General features: G+C 39.1%; 1 protein-coding gene across 7 annotated transcripts in view; it reads right to left on the minus strand.

The window, feature by feature from the left end:
• Positions 1-15,319, minus strand: part of ALMS1 (ALMS1 centrosome and basal body associated protein) — a 206,604-nt gene that overhangs the window by 49,864 nt on the left and 141,421 nt on the right. For all 7 annotated transcript variants that reach the window (XM_032873632.1, XM_032873630.1, XM_032873631.1 and 4 more), the window contains 3 exons: positions 8,331-8,501; positions 4,856-4,993; positions 380-550 (listed from right to left, as the gene is read on the minus strand). In XM_032873632.1, coding sequence (XP_032729523.1) covers positions 380-550; positions 4,856-4,993; positions 8,331-8,501 — 480 coding nt within the window. The remainder of the gene's footprint in view (positions 1-379; positions 551-4,855; positions 4,994-8,330; positions 8,502-15,319) is intronic.

Here is a 15,319-nt window from a genome sequence, read left to right on the forward strand (position 1 = left end):
AAAAAGAAGAAAAAGAAAAATGGATCTCTATTTAAATTGTGAGGGAACATTATCATCGGAATAAAATGAGGGAGCGCCTGGGTGGCTCAGTCAGTTGAGCATCTGACTATTGCTTTTGGCTTGAGTCATGATCTCAGAGTCCTGGGATTGAGCTCCACATTGGGCTCCACGTTCAGTGGGGAATCTGCTTGAGGATTCTCTCTCTTCCTTTGCCCCTTCCACTGCTCCCACTAACTCTCACTCTCTCTCTCAAATAAATAAATCTTAAAAAAAAAAAAAGAATAAAATGGAAACACACAGACACAGACCTTGTCTTTCTCCTTCACTCTGTCACTCCCTTTGTACTCCCCTCCCCACCCCCCTGCCCCAATCCCATTACCTGCAATATCTATCTGGAAGGATTCTTTTTCTTTTGTCCAGGCTTCCTTAGGAACTGTTCTCTTAGTATGGCTCTCCTCTTTCTGTTTAACATCTTCAGTGTCTGGTAGACTTTCAGTCTTTGTGTCTTGCAATCTAGCTGAGTGCTCTGCAGCCTCAACACCATCAGAATCTGAGAGAGATAAATTAACACAGTAGCCAGACAAGAAGTTGACAAGAAGTATTTTAAAATACCTCTCAAGCATCTAACACGTGAAAGGCACTGTTACTGGTATTGACCCCCCAAAAAAATACATAAATAAAAAGACCATTTAGAAATGTGTTTAGAAACTATTGTTCCAAATTGGAGTTAGAAAATACACAGAAACATGGGGCGCCTGGGTGACTCTTGATTCCGGCTCAGGTCAGGATCTCAGGCTTTTGGGACTGAGCCCCACACTGGGCTCCAGGCTCAGCTGGGGAGTCTGCTTAAAAATTCTCTTCCTTGCCCCCCCAATCTCATGTGCATGCACCCTTTCTCTCTAAAATAAATAAATTAAAAATATACAAAAACAGATGTCATACAAAGTAAAAGAATTACTGCCTAAGAGAAAGAAGTATATGTACTCAAAAAGGGATAAACTACTTCTAGCTCAGAGGATCATGAAAGAAATCTAGAGTAAAATAACAACTGACTTGGGTGTTAGAGGATAGCTAAGCTGGGGGGTGCCTGGATGGCTCAGGTGGTTTAGTGGCTGCCTTCCGCTCAGGTCATGATCCCAGGATCCTGGGATTGAGCCCTGCATCAGGCTCCCTGCTCAGCAGAGAGCCTGCTTCTCCCTCCCCTCTGCCTGCCTATCTACCTACTTGTGCTCTGTCAAACAAATAAATAAAAAAAAATCTTAAAAAAAAAAAAAGGAGAAGATAGTTAAATGGGATAAACACTGAGACAGAAAGACAAAAGGCATTTTAGGCAAAGGTCACTGCACACGAAAACAAGAGAGTCAGGAAAGCAAATAAACATCGAAGAAACAGAGCAAGTGTATGGTTTGAGTACAGAATTTATAAGAAAAAAGGTACCTAAAAAGTTGTTTGGGAGCTGATTTTCCTGTTCTGAAAGACTATACTAAAAGAGTTTAGATTTTATTCTTAAGGGCTTTGAAAACTTTCTGATTGTGAGATAAACAGGATCTGTTACTAGAACATTCATTTAGCAACCGCAAAAAGGGGGGTAAAATTTTGAAATGTTGCCCAGAATATAATATAACTTGTGAGAGCAAGCAATACACACACAAAAAAGAAATGGCTAATTATGTTCCAAAATGTTTCTATTTATAATATTGTCAGAGACTACCAGCTGTCCTCTGAAATCCATTTTCCTTTCCTCTAAAATAAACCCCTGACAATAGACAGGCTGAGGGGATCTTGTGTCCTTCAAATTCCTCCCAGTGAGTTCTTCATGAGCACAGAAGCTCGTTTCCAGCCATTAACTAGTTCACAATCTGAAGCAGAAGCAATTACAGGCAACCAGTGTCCCTAGTCCTATCCTAGGCCACTGAATAATGCCGAAAAGAGCAACCCCAGCCATCAGCCCTTGGAAATAATTCTTCAAAAGGAACTCGTGTCAAAACAGTAAAATGAAGAATCAACAAAACAAAACAAAACAAAAACAAAACCAATCAGTTTTGGAAGATTTTGATTTGGTCGGCTGCTGGGTTAAAGCAATTTTGATAATGTTTATTTGGGGAGAGAAAAAGCAAGTGTATCCTAGCTCTTAAAGTCTCTCTTAACGCTCAACTGGAGAAAGTAAGAGCTAAGTATCAGCTGAGAAGCAGAAATCCAATCCCACCTTAGACATCCAAATATTTTCAGACTGTATGGTTACTTCCATGATGCCACTAGTTTACCCAATTCTAGACTATGCCCCTCTTGGACCTGTCTAAGGAGAACTTCACAAACTGTCAGTCTGATGAGCAGAGGACTGCTACGCTTCTACAACAGGACTGGCAAATGCCCTGTCTTAACGTCATTCAAAGAGAGTTATTCATAGAGACATTAAGCCAGAGAACCCACTTCTTGAATCAACTAGAGAGCTTAAGATTACAGATTTTGGGGAGCTGGTTTATGTCTTCATCCTCTAGAACCACCCACTTACCCTGGACCACCTGCCCCCTGAGATGATTACGGGCCAAATGTATGCTGAGAAGTGAATCTCTGGAGCCTTGGTGTTCTTTGTTATAAATTTCTAGTTGGGAAGACTCCTTCTGATGCAAGCACATACCAAGATACCTATAAAACATATCCTAGACTGAATTCCGATTCTCTGACTTTGTATAAGAGGGAGCCAGAGATTTCTTTACAAGACAGCTAAAATATAACCCTAACCGAAGGCTGATTCTCAAAGAAATGCCAGAACACCCCCGGATCACAGCAAACTCATGGAAATCATCTAGCTGGCAAAAAAGGCAAAGATTTGGGGCACCTGGGTGGCTCAGTGGGTTAATCCTCTGCCTTCAGCTCAGGTCATGTTCTCAGGGTCCTGGGATCAAGCCCCGCATCCGGCTCTCTGCTCAGCAGGGAGCCTGGTTCCTCCTTCTCTCTCTGCCTGCCTCCCTGCCTACTTGTGATCTCTTGTCTGTCAAATAAATAAATAAAATCTTAAAAAAAAAAAAGGCAAAGATTCAACTTTGAAGATGAATCTTATAGGGAGGGGCTCGTGGCTGGCTCAGTCAGTAGATCATGGGACTCTTGATCTCAGGGTTCTAAATTCCAGCTGCACACTAGGCTGCTGTATAATCTGTCAGGAACAGGTTACTGACACTTACCTTACTGCTGCCCGCCTACAATCTAAAGCACTACAGAGCTGCGTTTTTTGTTTTACTGAGCAGGCAGTACTTCGGTCTCCCTACTCAGAAAGTTTCACTTCAGTAGACATGACAGTCTGAAATGAAAAGAACCCGCAGCCTCCTGCTAACTTCACTTTCATAATCTGGAGACAAGGTTCAATTGCAGCCACCACACAGCATGTTCAGAGTATGGTGTCCTTGTAGAAGACGGAGCCGGGGTCCAACCGGGGGTTTGTTCCATCTTGATCAGTTAAAGAGCCAAGCAATAACCTTCCAAGTAACTAAGGGTGTGTGTTACCTACTGGGTGGCCAGGCTTGGTAAAGCTGTCAGAATGAACATGTGATTCGTTCTTTCACATGCAAAAATGAAGATTTTTGTATTAAAAAAAAACCAGAACCTTGACTTCACTGGACATATGGTTATCAGAATAAATATTATATTTCCCAGCCTTCTGGCAACATAGCTTAGTATGAACATGTGACTAAGTCTGGCCAATAGAATGGAAGAGGAATGGTACATGTAACTTTTGAGAAGTATTTAAAGAAGGAATATACTTTTTTCTTTCCCTTTCTTCCTTTGTGCTGGCTGGAATACAGGCCTAATAACTACTGCAGGAGAATGGAGGCTAAAAATGTTGGAGCAACAGGAGAGAAAGAGCTTTGTTCCTTGATACACTGAAGTCTACACCTGGATTTTTACAAGAAAGAGAAATAATTTCCTGTCTTCTTTAAGACAATGTTACTTTGTTTTTATTTTCATCTCTCAGAGCCAAAACAAATCCTAACTATTTTTTTTTAACAAATCCTAACTTTAACACGTTATTATAGCCTTTTTTAATTAGCATAAGCCCACTGAAGTAAATTAACTGGATAGGTACTTAAGAAGTAAACAAGCTGAATTCCTAGAGAAAAAGGTTTATGTACAATAATAGTATTAAAGAGTAAGCATCTGGGACTCCTGGGTGGCTCAGTGGGTTAAGCCTCTGCCTTCAGCTCAGGTCATGATCTCAGGGTCCTGGGATCCCACATCGGGCTCTCTGCTCGGCGGGGAGCCTGCTTCCCCTCTCTCTCTGCCTACTTGTGATCTCTTTCTCTCTGTGTCAAACAAATAAATAAATAAATAAAATCTTAAAAAAAAAAAAAGAGTAAGCATCTTGTGGAACTGAATTTTCTTTTTCTTTTTTTTTTTTTAAGATTTTATTTATTTATTTGACAGAGATCACAAGTAGGCAGAGAGGCAGGCAGAGAGAGAGGAAGCAGGCTCCCCGCGGAGCTGAGAGCCTGATGCAGGGCTTGATCCCAGGATCCTGGGATCATTACCCGAGCTGAAGGAAGAGGCTTTAACCCACTGAGCCACCCAGGCGCCCCGGGACTGAATTTTTTATCAGTAAAGTCCATTATGTGAATTTCTGGCAATGAGATTAACTTGTGTACTATAGTCACAAAGTTGTCCAGAATGTCTTAAAAGAGCTTTAAAAATGTTAATTTTACCTGCCAATCTATACCAAAAAAATTGCAGCTAACATCCTATTTCACATATGAGCAAGACAGTGAAAGGCTGAAGACAGTAAGGGAACAGAAAATACTTTTTTGTTTCTACTCATTTTAGAAGGCCAGAAGAAAATAATACACAGATAATCCAGCTCAGTTACCTTCAGTGGTTTTCTGCAAGGGTTCTTTTTCTTCAGGTTGGGCAGCCTTAGTCACTGCATTTTTATTGTAGATCTCCTTTTTCTGGTTTTTATCTGAAATGTTCTCATCCCCAATGATGGAAACTTGAACTTGGGCATCTGGAATAATGACATCACACAATTTCATAGAGAAGGAAAGGACAATAAACACAACAGGCAAGTAACTGCCATCCCCCCTCAAAAAGTCCAAACAAAACCCCAAACCTCTTTATGTATTAAGAAAAAAAAGCATCTCCTAGGCCCCATCACAGCTTTTAAGTTGTGACAATTATGGTGGGTTTACAACATAAATTGGAAAGCTCTTCCTATTTTTCTGTGTACAATGATGGTTTAAATAAAATTCTTTATTTTTTAATTTAAATTCAATTAATTAACATATAATGTATTACTGATTTCAGAGGTACAGGCCTATGATTCATTAGTCTTATATAACATCTAGTGCTCATTACATAACATGCCCTTCTTAATGCCCATCACCTAATTATCCCATCCCACCACCCCCTATCCCCTCCAGCAACCCTCAGTTTGTTTCCTATGATTTAAGCGTCTCTTATGGCTTATCTCCCTCTCTAGTTTCATCTTGTTTTATTTTCTCCTCTCGTCTCCTATGATCCTCTGTTTTATTTCTTAAATTCCACATACGAGATCGTATGATAAGATCATATGGTAACTGTCTTTCTCTGACTGACTTATTTCACTAAGCATAATACCGTCTAGTTCCATCCACGTTGTTGTAAGTGGCAAGATTTCATTATTTTAATGGCTGAGTAGTATTTCATTCTCTCTCTATGTACCACATCTTCTTTATCCATTCATCTGTCGATGGACATCTGGGCTCTTTCCACAGTTTGGCTATTGTGGACACTGTTGCTATAAACACTGGAGTGCAGGTGCCCCTTCGGATCACTACATTTATATCTTTTTTTTTTTTTTAAGATTTTATTTATTTATTTGACAGGGAGAGAGAGAGAGAGCACAAGCAGGCAGAGTGGCAGGCAGAGGGAGAGAGAGAAGCAGGCTCCCCGCTGAGCAAGGAGCCAGATTCGGGACTTGATCCCAGGACCCTGGGATCATGACCTGAACCGAAGCAGCTGCTTAATGGACTGAGTGACCCAGGCGTCCCTTTACATTTGTATCTTTGGGGTAAATAGCCAGTAGTGCAATTGCTGGATTGTAGGATAGCTCTGTTTTCAACTTTTTGAGGAACCTCCATATTGTTTTCGAGTGGCTGCACCAGCTTGCATTCCCACCAACAGTATGGAGGGGGGGGGTTTCTCCTTTCTCCACATCCTTGCCAACATCTGTCATTTCCTAACTTGTTAATTCTAGCCTAACATACCACTGTTCTTTAAATGAAATCTGTTCTTTACTGGTTTGACACAACAGTTAAAAAAAAAAAATCAATTGTCTTTTTCAAAGTAAAAAAGGGATGTGAATAACTCTTTTGAGTTCTTTGGTTTATTCGAAGTTTTTGTCACTTACTGAGCCAATTTTGATTTTCGTATCATCCTAGAAAAGCATTTGTACCATCAAAATTTTATGTATAATACTCTTGTGACTTCAAAAACCTCCTGAAATTATATCCTTTTAAAATTGCTTTATATTTTCTATTTTCTTTCTGTTTATCTTGGTCGTATTTGCCAGAGATTTATCTATCTTATTGGTTTTTTTTTTTTTTTAAATCAGCTCTTTTCTTTCTTATATGAGAAAACTCAAGTGTAAAAATAATATGTTACTAAGTATATTAAAAAGTCACCAATAGGGGCGCCTGGGTGGCTCAGTGGGTTAAAGCCTCTGCCTTCGGCTCAGGTCATCATGATCCTGGGGTCCTGGGATCTGAGCTCACATCAGCTTTCTGCTCAGCAGGGAGCCTGCTTCCTTCTCTCTCTCTCTGCCTGCCTCTCTGCCTACTTGTGATCTCTGTCAAATAAATAAATAAATAAATAAATAAATAAATAAATAAAATCTTTAAAAAAAAAAAGTCACCAATAAAGCAATTAGGATAAGTTAACAATGTTTATGTTTTTACAATGGGTCAAAAAGAGGTTCAGCTCTTCCTAAGTATGAATATTTTTCAACAAAGAAATCAGAAAAGCAATAGAGATTACTAAAGATATAATATAATGTGTCTATCAAAGAGCTGAAGAAATAAACCATTACAGATATGATTCCCTGTGTAAAGGCTCAGAGATGCTACTCTCTGTCTTTTCAGTAGCAACTTTTATGCTGAATTTAGAGTTTATCAATTCCAAGGATGTTTCTGAATTTTTTTTGCTTTATTGCATGTATTAATCAAGAATAGTACCCAGACTGGAACACAGAGCTATCCTATGCTTTAAAAATTGCCCTGGAATCAGCAGCACCTATTTAGCTAACAGCCATGCACAGGAACTAAAAACAGTAAATGGAATAAAGCAACACAGGCAATTATACATGTAGAATTTTCAGTGGCCACTGGAGTCTCCTCCCCCCTTTTTAAAGATTTTATTTATTTATTTGACAGACAGAGATCACAAGTAGGCAGAGAGGCAGGCAGAGAGAGAGAGGAAGGGAAGCAGGCTCCCCGCTGAGCAGAGAGCCCGATGTAGGGCTCGATCGCAGGATCCTGGGATCACAATCGGAGCTGAAGGCAGAGGTTTTAACCCACTGAGCCACCCAGGTGCCCCTGGAGTCTCCCTTTAATAAATACAATCATGTGTCAGCTAGGTAAGTACAATGTCAGGGACGCAGAGGAAAAAAAAAAACAAGCAGGTCTCTAAAGATTAAAAAGTTTCATAAAACAGTGGGGCCTATATCTGGGGATAGGGTTGAAAGCTCAAATACCCATAGTGACCAGACAGATAAGGTGGATGAATGAAGCAGACTGGCTCTGAGAAGTGTGGGGACCTGAAGCAAACACAAGAATGTACATCTTCTCTGCAGGGAAGACCCATGCATCAGGGGCAGGTGATTACTGTCATGGTGGAATGCAAGCTGAGCACAACCAGATATTCTGATTTTCAAGGGAAGTACAAAATCTTATTTTCAAACAGTGGCAGCAGAATGAAAAGAAAATTTAAAATACCACGTGAACCATATACTTTCTTGCAAAATCCAATCTACGAAAACATTAGTTTGTACCATCAGATAAATTCATGAAGCAAATTTAATCAAGATTTTCTACAGATCTGTTTCTGAAACATACCTGACTAGATATTATTTCACGTCAAAAGTTGCAGTATATTTTATTTCCCACAGTGAAAATAAATAGGTCTAAGAAATCTGTGAAGTATTTTAGAAGATTTTATAAATATTTTACCTTCTTGTTTACGCCCAATGAAATAGCTACGAGAAAAGCTTGTGTAACACCAGAAATAAGATAAAGATTAGACAACATTCTCACTTAGAATAACCAGGGAAAAAAAGGCCACAAAACATACAAAGCCAATTCAGTTACCTGCATTATCTTTCTGAGGAGGTTTTGCTCCCAGTGGCAAGGTTGTCTTAGCCACCGCCCTCTTACTGTAGATCCCCTCTTTATGTTTAAGGTTATCAGTGACTGGTAGGTTGTCATCCCTTGTGCCTAGCACCTCCGCCGGGAAGTCTGGAGCAATGGCATCATTGGATCCTACAGAAAAGTGGGAAAGTAGTACAATTAATACAAGTTGAAGTTGAAGAAAGACAAAAAGTTTACGTCTTAAACTGCTTCTATTAAAAAGGTACGACAGGGTGCCTGGGTGGCTCAGTGGGTTAAGCCTCTGCCTTCGGCTCAGGTCATGATCCCAGGGTCCTGGGATCGAGTCCCGCATCAGGCTCTCTGCTTGGCAGGCTTCCTCCCTCCCTTCCTTCTCTCTCTCTCTCTGCCTGCCTCTCTGCCTACTTGTGATCTCGCTCTGTCAAATAAATAAATAAAATCTTAAAAAAAAAAAAAAAGGTATGACAATAGGAGTGTTGTGATGTGACCAGAAGGCGATGTCAGTCAAATGGAAGCTGTCAGACATGTATAATAAACTGCAACAATACACAGTGGAGAAGCTAATGACAGAAAATATAGAGTATCAGCTCCGAAGAAAGACAATTTCCAGTTCAGGAAGGTTTTCAAAGAAAGGAGAATACAGACTGTAACTTAGAAAATAAGTAGTCTTTTTGAACTATGCAGAGGAAGACAGACATTTTAGGAAGAGGTGAAGCATGAACAAAGACAGGGAAATAGGAAAGTAAAAAGTATGTAAGAACAGCAGCCACTTTGTGGTCAGGTCAGATCATAGAACACATTAAAGAAAGTGGTGGGAAATATTAAAAAATAATTGTTTGGGGCAAAATTCAGCAGAGCATGGAATCCCAAGCTATAGAGCAAAATTTTATTGCACATGAAATGTAACATCATTAAAAAATTTTTAATAAAGGGGAAATATAATCAGCCATGTTTTAGTAAGATTAATCTGATAATAATATAAGATACAAAACACTGAAAGAAAAGTAATATGATAAATACAAGATTGGAAAGTAATTTTACCTTCTTTTGAAACACAATTCAATATTCCTACATCCACTGGTAAGAAAAGTTTATCCATGCCATAAAAAAGAGGTGAAGAACATTTCTGAGCCCCTGAACTATGTATGGCAATAAAAGCTCAGGATCAGTCTCATTAGTACAGTGCCAGTGTAGGTAAGTCATGAAGGACTTTTTTAGACAGATTGCAAGGATCCTACTAAGCCTGCTGGGTCATATGTACAGGTTAAATTGGGCTTTTTGTCAGCTGCTGTGGCATCACTTTCTCTTATTTGCTCCCTATCTCTCTGGCAAACCCTTAGTATCTCTCCTTCTACCAAATCTCTCAGCGTAGGAGCTCCTCCAGGGGTCAGAACTCTTTTGACTTCCTGAGTGGACTCATCAATTACCAATGGATTGAACACTATCTATCTATATGCTGATGACCAACAAATACGTATCTCTGGCTAAGATCTTTCTTTGGAGCTTCAGATTCTAGCATTCAAGACACAGCTAGTCCTTAAAGCATCTTTTGAAGAAATTAGAAAAAGGTGTCCCTTTCTTAATTAAACAAATTAAGATATTATATATTATGGTACAACATAACAACTGTACACAGGGATCATTCTCCTCACAAATACTTCCAGATACCAAAGAACACACTCCACCAGCAACCAGCACATGCATACTCTTCACCATCATCCCCCTATGTTCTCCAAGAGAGGGGAGTACGTCAGATTCACAGTCAGGTGGGGAACAGTAAGTCCCTGAGAACAGTGGTGGATAGCACGAGAAGCAAGTCTGTAGAGCTGAGAGGCAACTGAAAGCCTGTCTAGCCAAATGGATGTGTGAATGCCTACAAGTGTATGTGTACTTATTTTGCCTCATCCAAGCACAACTGTGGGACTTCTAAGTATAGAGTTTTGTTTGGGGCAAGAAGAGAGTTAACACTGCTTCAGAACTCTAGATGGAGATCTGGAACCTTCATACTCACCTATGTATTTTCATAAAAAACAGCATATATCTTTATGATGTTAGTAACACAACCTTTTATGTGGCACTCTTGCATATAACCTTAAATGTGTAAATCAACTCTGTTTATGGTCAATAGCCTTCTGACTAACTGGTGTTCTCGCCTCCACGCTTCTAGAGTCCTCACCTTGGCTCCCTGACTTCCCACCTATGAAGTGGTTCTCCATCTCGCAGCCAGATAAACTTTGCAAATGTAAATGAAACCACAGTTGCCTACTAGAATAAAATACAAATGTTTTAGTATGGTTTACAAGACATTAAATGATCTTGGGCCTACCCATCTAACCGTATCTAGCCACCATTCTGCTCCAACCATACTGCATTCTCATTTGTCAAATACATCAAGCTCTCTCCTGTTTCAGGAGCTTTGCCCATTCTGTCACTCTCTACTCTTTGCCTACCTAACCCACCTTTATCTTACAGACCTCATCTCTAAAGTTTTTTTCCTTGGAAAGGCCTTCAGGAGCTCCTAAAACTAAACTGGGTACTCTTATTATTCTCATCCAATTCTACTTTATTTTATTAACACTTACCATTTGTAATTATGTACTTATTTGTGGTCTATTTGTTTACTATCTGTAACAACATTCCACATACTCCATAAACTTGGGACCATGTTTATTTTGCCTCTGTAAATGTAGCACCTAGTATAGCATCTCCCAGGAACACAGTAAGAGCTTTAATACTTTTGGGTTGAAGAAACAATGAACTTGAACTGAAGGCTTTTTGTCACCTTAAGAAAAACAAAACAACCAAACTTTGGTTTTATATGCTTTGGAATGAATGTACACAGGGAATGCAACGTATGTAGTTTCCTATCTGGTTCCCCCCCCCACACACTCAATTCAAGATAAATTTTACATGGAATCTAGAGTTTAAAGTCAGCATATAAAATGAAAAACCATACAGCACTGAAATTACCCCACGAAGGTTCAAGAAGGTACCATGTTGAAACTGACATCCTATTGGCTCAACAAATCCACCCGAGAGTACTTTCTCCTTTTGGCTCGCAACGAATCACTGTGCCTGTTTCTGAGCACCTGATGAAGCACCTGGCTTATGTTTAGAAGCCATGTTGTAACAAAAAGACACTTTAGCTCTAGAATCATTCTCAGGGAATCAAGATAAGCTGTTTAAACTAGTATAAAAGGAAAATGAGGATAGTAAAGTGTGAGAAGAGAGATTTCCCATCACCCATTTCAAATCCATCACAGTATGTTCACAGAGTATACAGACTGCACACAACTCTTGCACCTTTTTGAAGATTTTATTTTTAAGTAATCTCACACGCAACCTGGGGTTTGAACCCACAACCCAGAAATCAAGAGTTGCACGCTCCACTGACCGTGCCACTGAGGGCACCCCAACTCTTGCCCTTTTACCATATGTCTGTGCTGAAAGACACGCGCTTTCTCTTTTTTGTTAAATCTATGTATTTGAATATGCTTAAGTTAAACACATGTATGACAAAATGCCAATGTATGCAAAATTTGTCATAGCTAAAAAGATTTCATTATAATCTATTCATTTGAGTTTACACTATCTTAAAGTTTGTTTCCTGCTTTGTTCTTTTTTTTTTTTTTTGAAGATTTTATTTATTTAAAGATTTTATTTATTTATTTGACACACAGAGAGAGATCACCAGTAGGCAGAGAGGCAGGCAGAGAAAGAGGGGGAAGCAGGCTTCCTGCTGAGCAGAGAGCCTGATGCAGGACTTGATCCCAGGACCCCGAGATCATGACCTGAGCTGAAGACAGAGGCTTAACCCACTGAGCCACCCAGGCACCCTTTATTTATTTTTTTGTCAGAGAGAGCAAGCAAGCAAGTACACAAGCAGGGGGAGTGGCTAGCAGAGAGAGAAGCAGGCGCCCCACTGAGCCCGATGTGGGACTCAATCCCAGGACCCTGGGCTCATGACCTGAGCTGAAGGCAGTCAGTCAACCAACTGAGCCACCCAGGAGTCCCTTCTGTTCTTGTTCTGTTATTTTGCTAATTTTGTACACTCAACAATAATCTGGAAGATAGATATCAAGTTTAAAAATTCTATTAGAGGGGCATCTGGGTGGCTCAGTTGGTTGGGCAACTGCCTTCGGCTTGGTCATGATCCCAGAGTCCCAGAACGGAGTCCTGGGTCCCCTTCTCCCGTCGGGCTCCCTGCTCAGCAGGGAGTCTGGTTCTCCCTCTGACCCTCCCTTCTCTTTGCTCTTTCTCATTGTCTTTCAAACAAATAAATAAAATCTTAAGAAAAATTCAATTAGAGTTTTTCCAGTAGTATTTTTTTTAGCATTTTTTAATTGGGGTAAAATATACATAAAATTTGCCACTGTAACCACTTTTAAGTGTACAGTTCAGTGGTTTTAAGTACATTCACACTGATGTGCAACCATCATATCATACATCTCCAGAATTCACATATTTTCACAAACCAAAACTGTACCTATTAAATGGTAATTCCCTTTTCCTCCTCCCCTCAACCCTTGATAACCACTGTCCTACTTTGTCGCTATGAATTTGACTACTCTAGGTACCTCATATAAGTGAAATCTTAGAATATTTGTCCCTTTGTGATTAGCTTATTCACTTAGCACAGTATCTTCAGCGTTCATCAACAATGTAGCATGTGCCAAATTTCACCCTTTTTAAGGCTGAATAATAATTTCCCACTACATATATGTATCACATTTTATGTATTTATTCATCAGCTGATAGACATTTGAGTTGTATCCACATTTTGGCTATTGTGAATAATGTTGCTATGAACCTGAGCACACAAACATTTATTCAAATCCCTGCGTTCAATTCTTTTGGGTATATGTTAGATCATACAGTAATTCCCTGTTAAACATTTTTAATTTTTTTTTTTTTTTTGAGAGAGAGAGAGAGAGAGAGAGAGCATGTACACAGTGGGTGAAAGAGGAGAGAGAAGAGAGAGAACCTTAAGCAGGCTCCATGCCCAGCAGGGAGCCTGTTGCGGGGCTCGATCTCATGACCCCGGGATCATGACCTGGGCCAAAATCAAGAATCCGACACTTAACTGACTGAGCTACCCAGGCACTTCTTTATGTTTGACTTTTTCAGTTACCACAATACTCTCTGTAGTGGCTACATCCTTTTAAATTCCCACCAGCAATACACATGGGTTGCAATTTCTCCATAGCCCCACCAAAGCTTGTTATTTTCTGTTTGATAACAGCCCTCCTACTGGATATGGAGTGGTATCTCACTGTCGTTTCGACTTGCCTTTCCTTTATGTCTAATAATGTACAGCATCTTTTTTATGGCTTTTTTGGCCATTTGTGTATCTTTATTGGAAAAACATTTATTCGGATCCTGTGCCCATTTTAAAATAAGACTGTTGGCTGTTGTTGAGTTATAAGAGTTCTTTATATATAATGAATATTAATCCCCTATCAGATATATGATTGCATTTTGCTCTAATTCTGTGAATTACCTTTTTACCCTGTTGATAGCTTTTTGATACACAAAAGTTTTACCTTCTCATAAATTCTAATTTCTTTCTTTTGTTGCCTGTGCTTCTGATAACATATTAGTTTTATAAGAACTTATTTTTTTTTAAAATTTTATTTATTTATTTGATAGAGATCACAAGTAGGCAGAGAGGCAGGCGGGGGGGAAGCAGGCTCCCCACTGAGCAGAGAGCCCCATGTGGGGCTCGATCCTAGAACCCTGGGATCATGACCTGAGCCAAAGGCAGAGGCTCTAACCAACCCACTAAACCGCCCAGGCGCCCCATAAGAACTTCTTTAATCTATCTGATCACCAAATCATGAATAAAATAAGACTTGTTTTTTTTCATCAAAAACAAAGGATATAATTAAACTGTTTTTTGTTTTCATGTTTTTCATTCCAAAATTAACTTCTGACATTTTTTGTTAGTCTTGTAACTAAAATTTCTATTTAGGTGAGTGTTATGTTAACCTGGCTTCAAATTTCACCACTGCTTCATTATTATTTCTGGAACTCTTCATTTAGAGCCACCTCTTCAGGTGGATGAGTCTTCAAATTAATTTTTTAAGAAAGTATGAAGGCTTCCTACAAAGAGACTCATTTTAGACCTAAAGACACCAGCTGAATTAAAGTGAGGGGGTGGAGAAACCCTTAATAGGCAAATGGATATCAAAAGAAAGAGCAACAATACTTATATTAGACAAACTAGACTTTTTTGTTCTTATACTGTTTTTATCCTGCTTTGGTATCAGGGTAGTACATGGAATGATTTTGAATGTGTTCCCTCTCCTCTATTATTTTAAGATTTTGATAAGATTGTCATTATTTTTTTTTTAATGTTTGGTAGAATTCACCAATGAAACCATGGGGTCTTGGGCTTTTCTGTGCTGGGAGAGTTTTGATTCCTAATATAACTCTCATGCTTGTTATTGGTCTAAGAAGATTTCCTACTTCTGGGATTCAAGATTCATGATGCAATCTTGGTAATTTGTGCATTTTTAGAAGTTATCTGGTTGTATATTTCTAAGTTATCTGATTTGTTAGTATATAATTATTTAAAATAATCTGTTTTCACACTGTATTTCTGTAGTTAGCTATTGTTTTCTCTTCCACTTCTCATTCTGGTTTTCGGGATTTTTCTTTTTTTTTCCCCCACCTTAGTTGATGTAGTTAAAGCATTGCCAATTTTGTTTATTCATTTATATATTTTTGAAAATCTGGTCATAACTTTCAACATTATGTGATTGTTTATTCTGGTCTCTATTTTACTTATCTCTGATTTTTCTTTGTTGTTTATTCCCTCTACTAAATTGCACCTACATTTATTCTTTTTCTAGTTCCTTGGGGTGTGATGTTAACCTTTTCCCCTTAACATCACAAGCATTTATGACATAAATTTCACTCTAACATCTGCTTTTGCTGCATAGGTTTTGGAATGTTGTGTTTTCTTTTTC

Source organism: Lontra canadensis, unplaced genomic scaffold (assembly GCF_010015895.1).
Source record: "Lontra canadensis isolate GAN:19392208 unplaced genomic scaffold, GSC_riverotter_1.0 scaffold50, whole genome shotgun sequence".
Classification (NCBI taxonomy): domain Eukaryota; kingdom Metazoa; phylum Chordata; class Mammalia; order Carnivora; family Mustelidae; genus Lontra; species Lontra canadensis.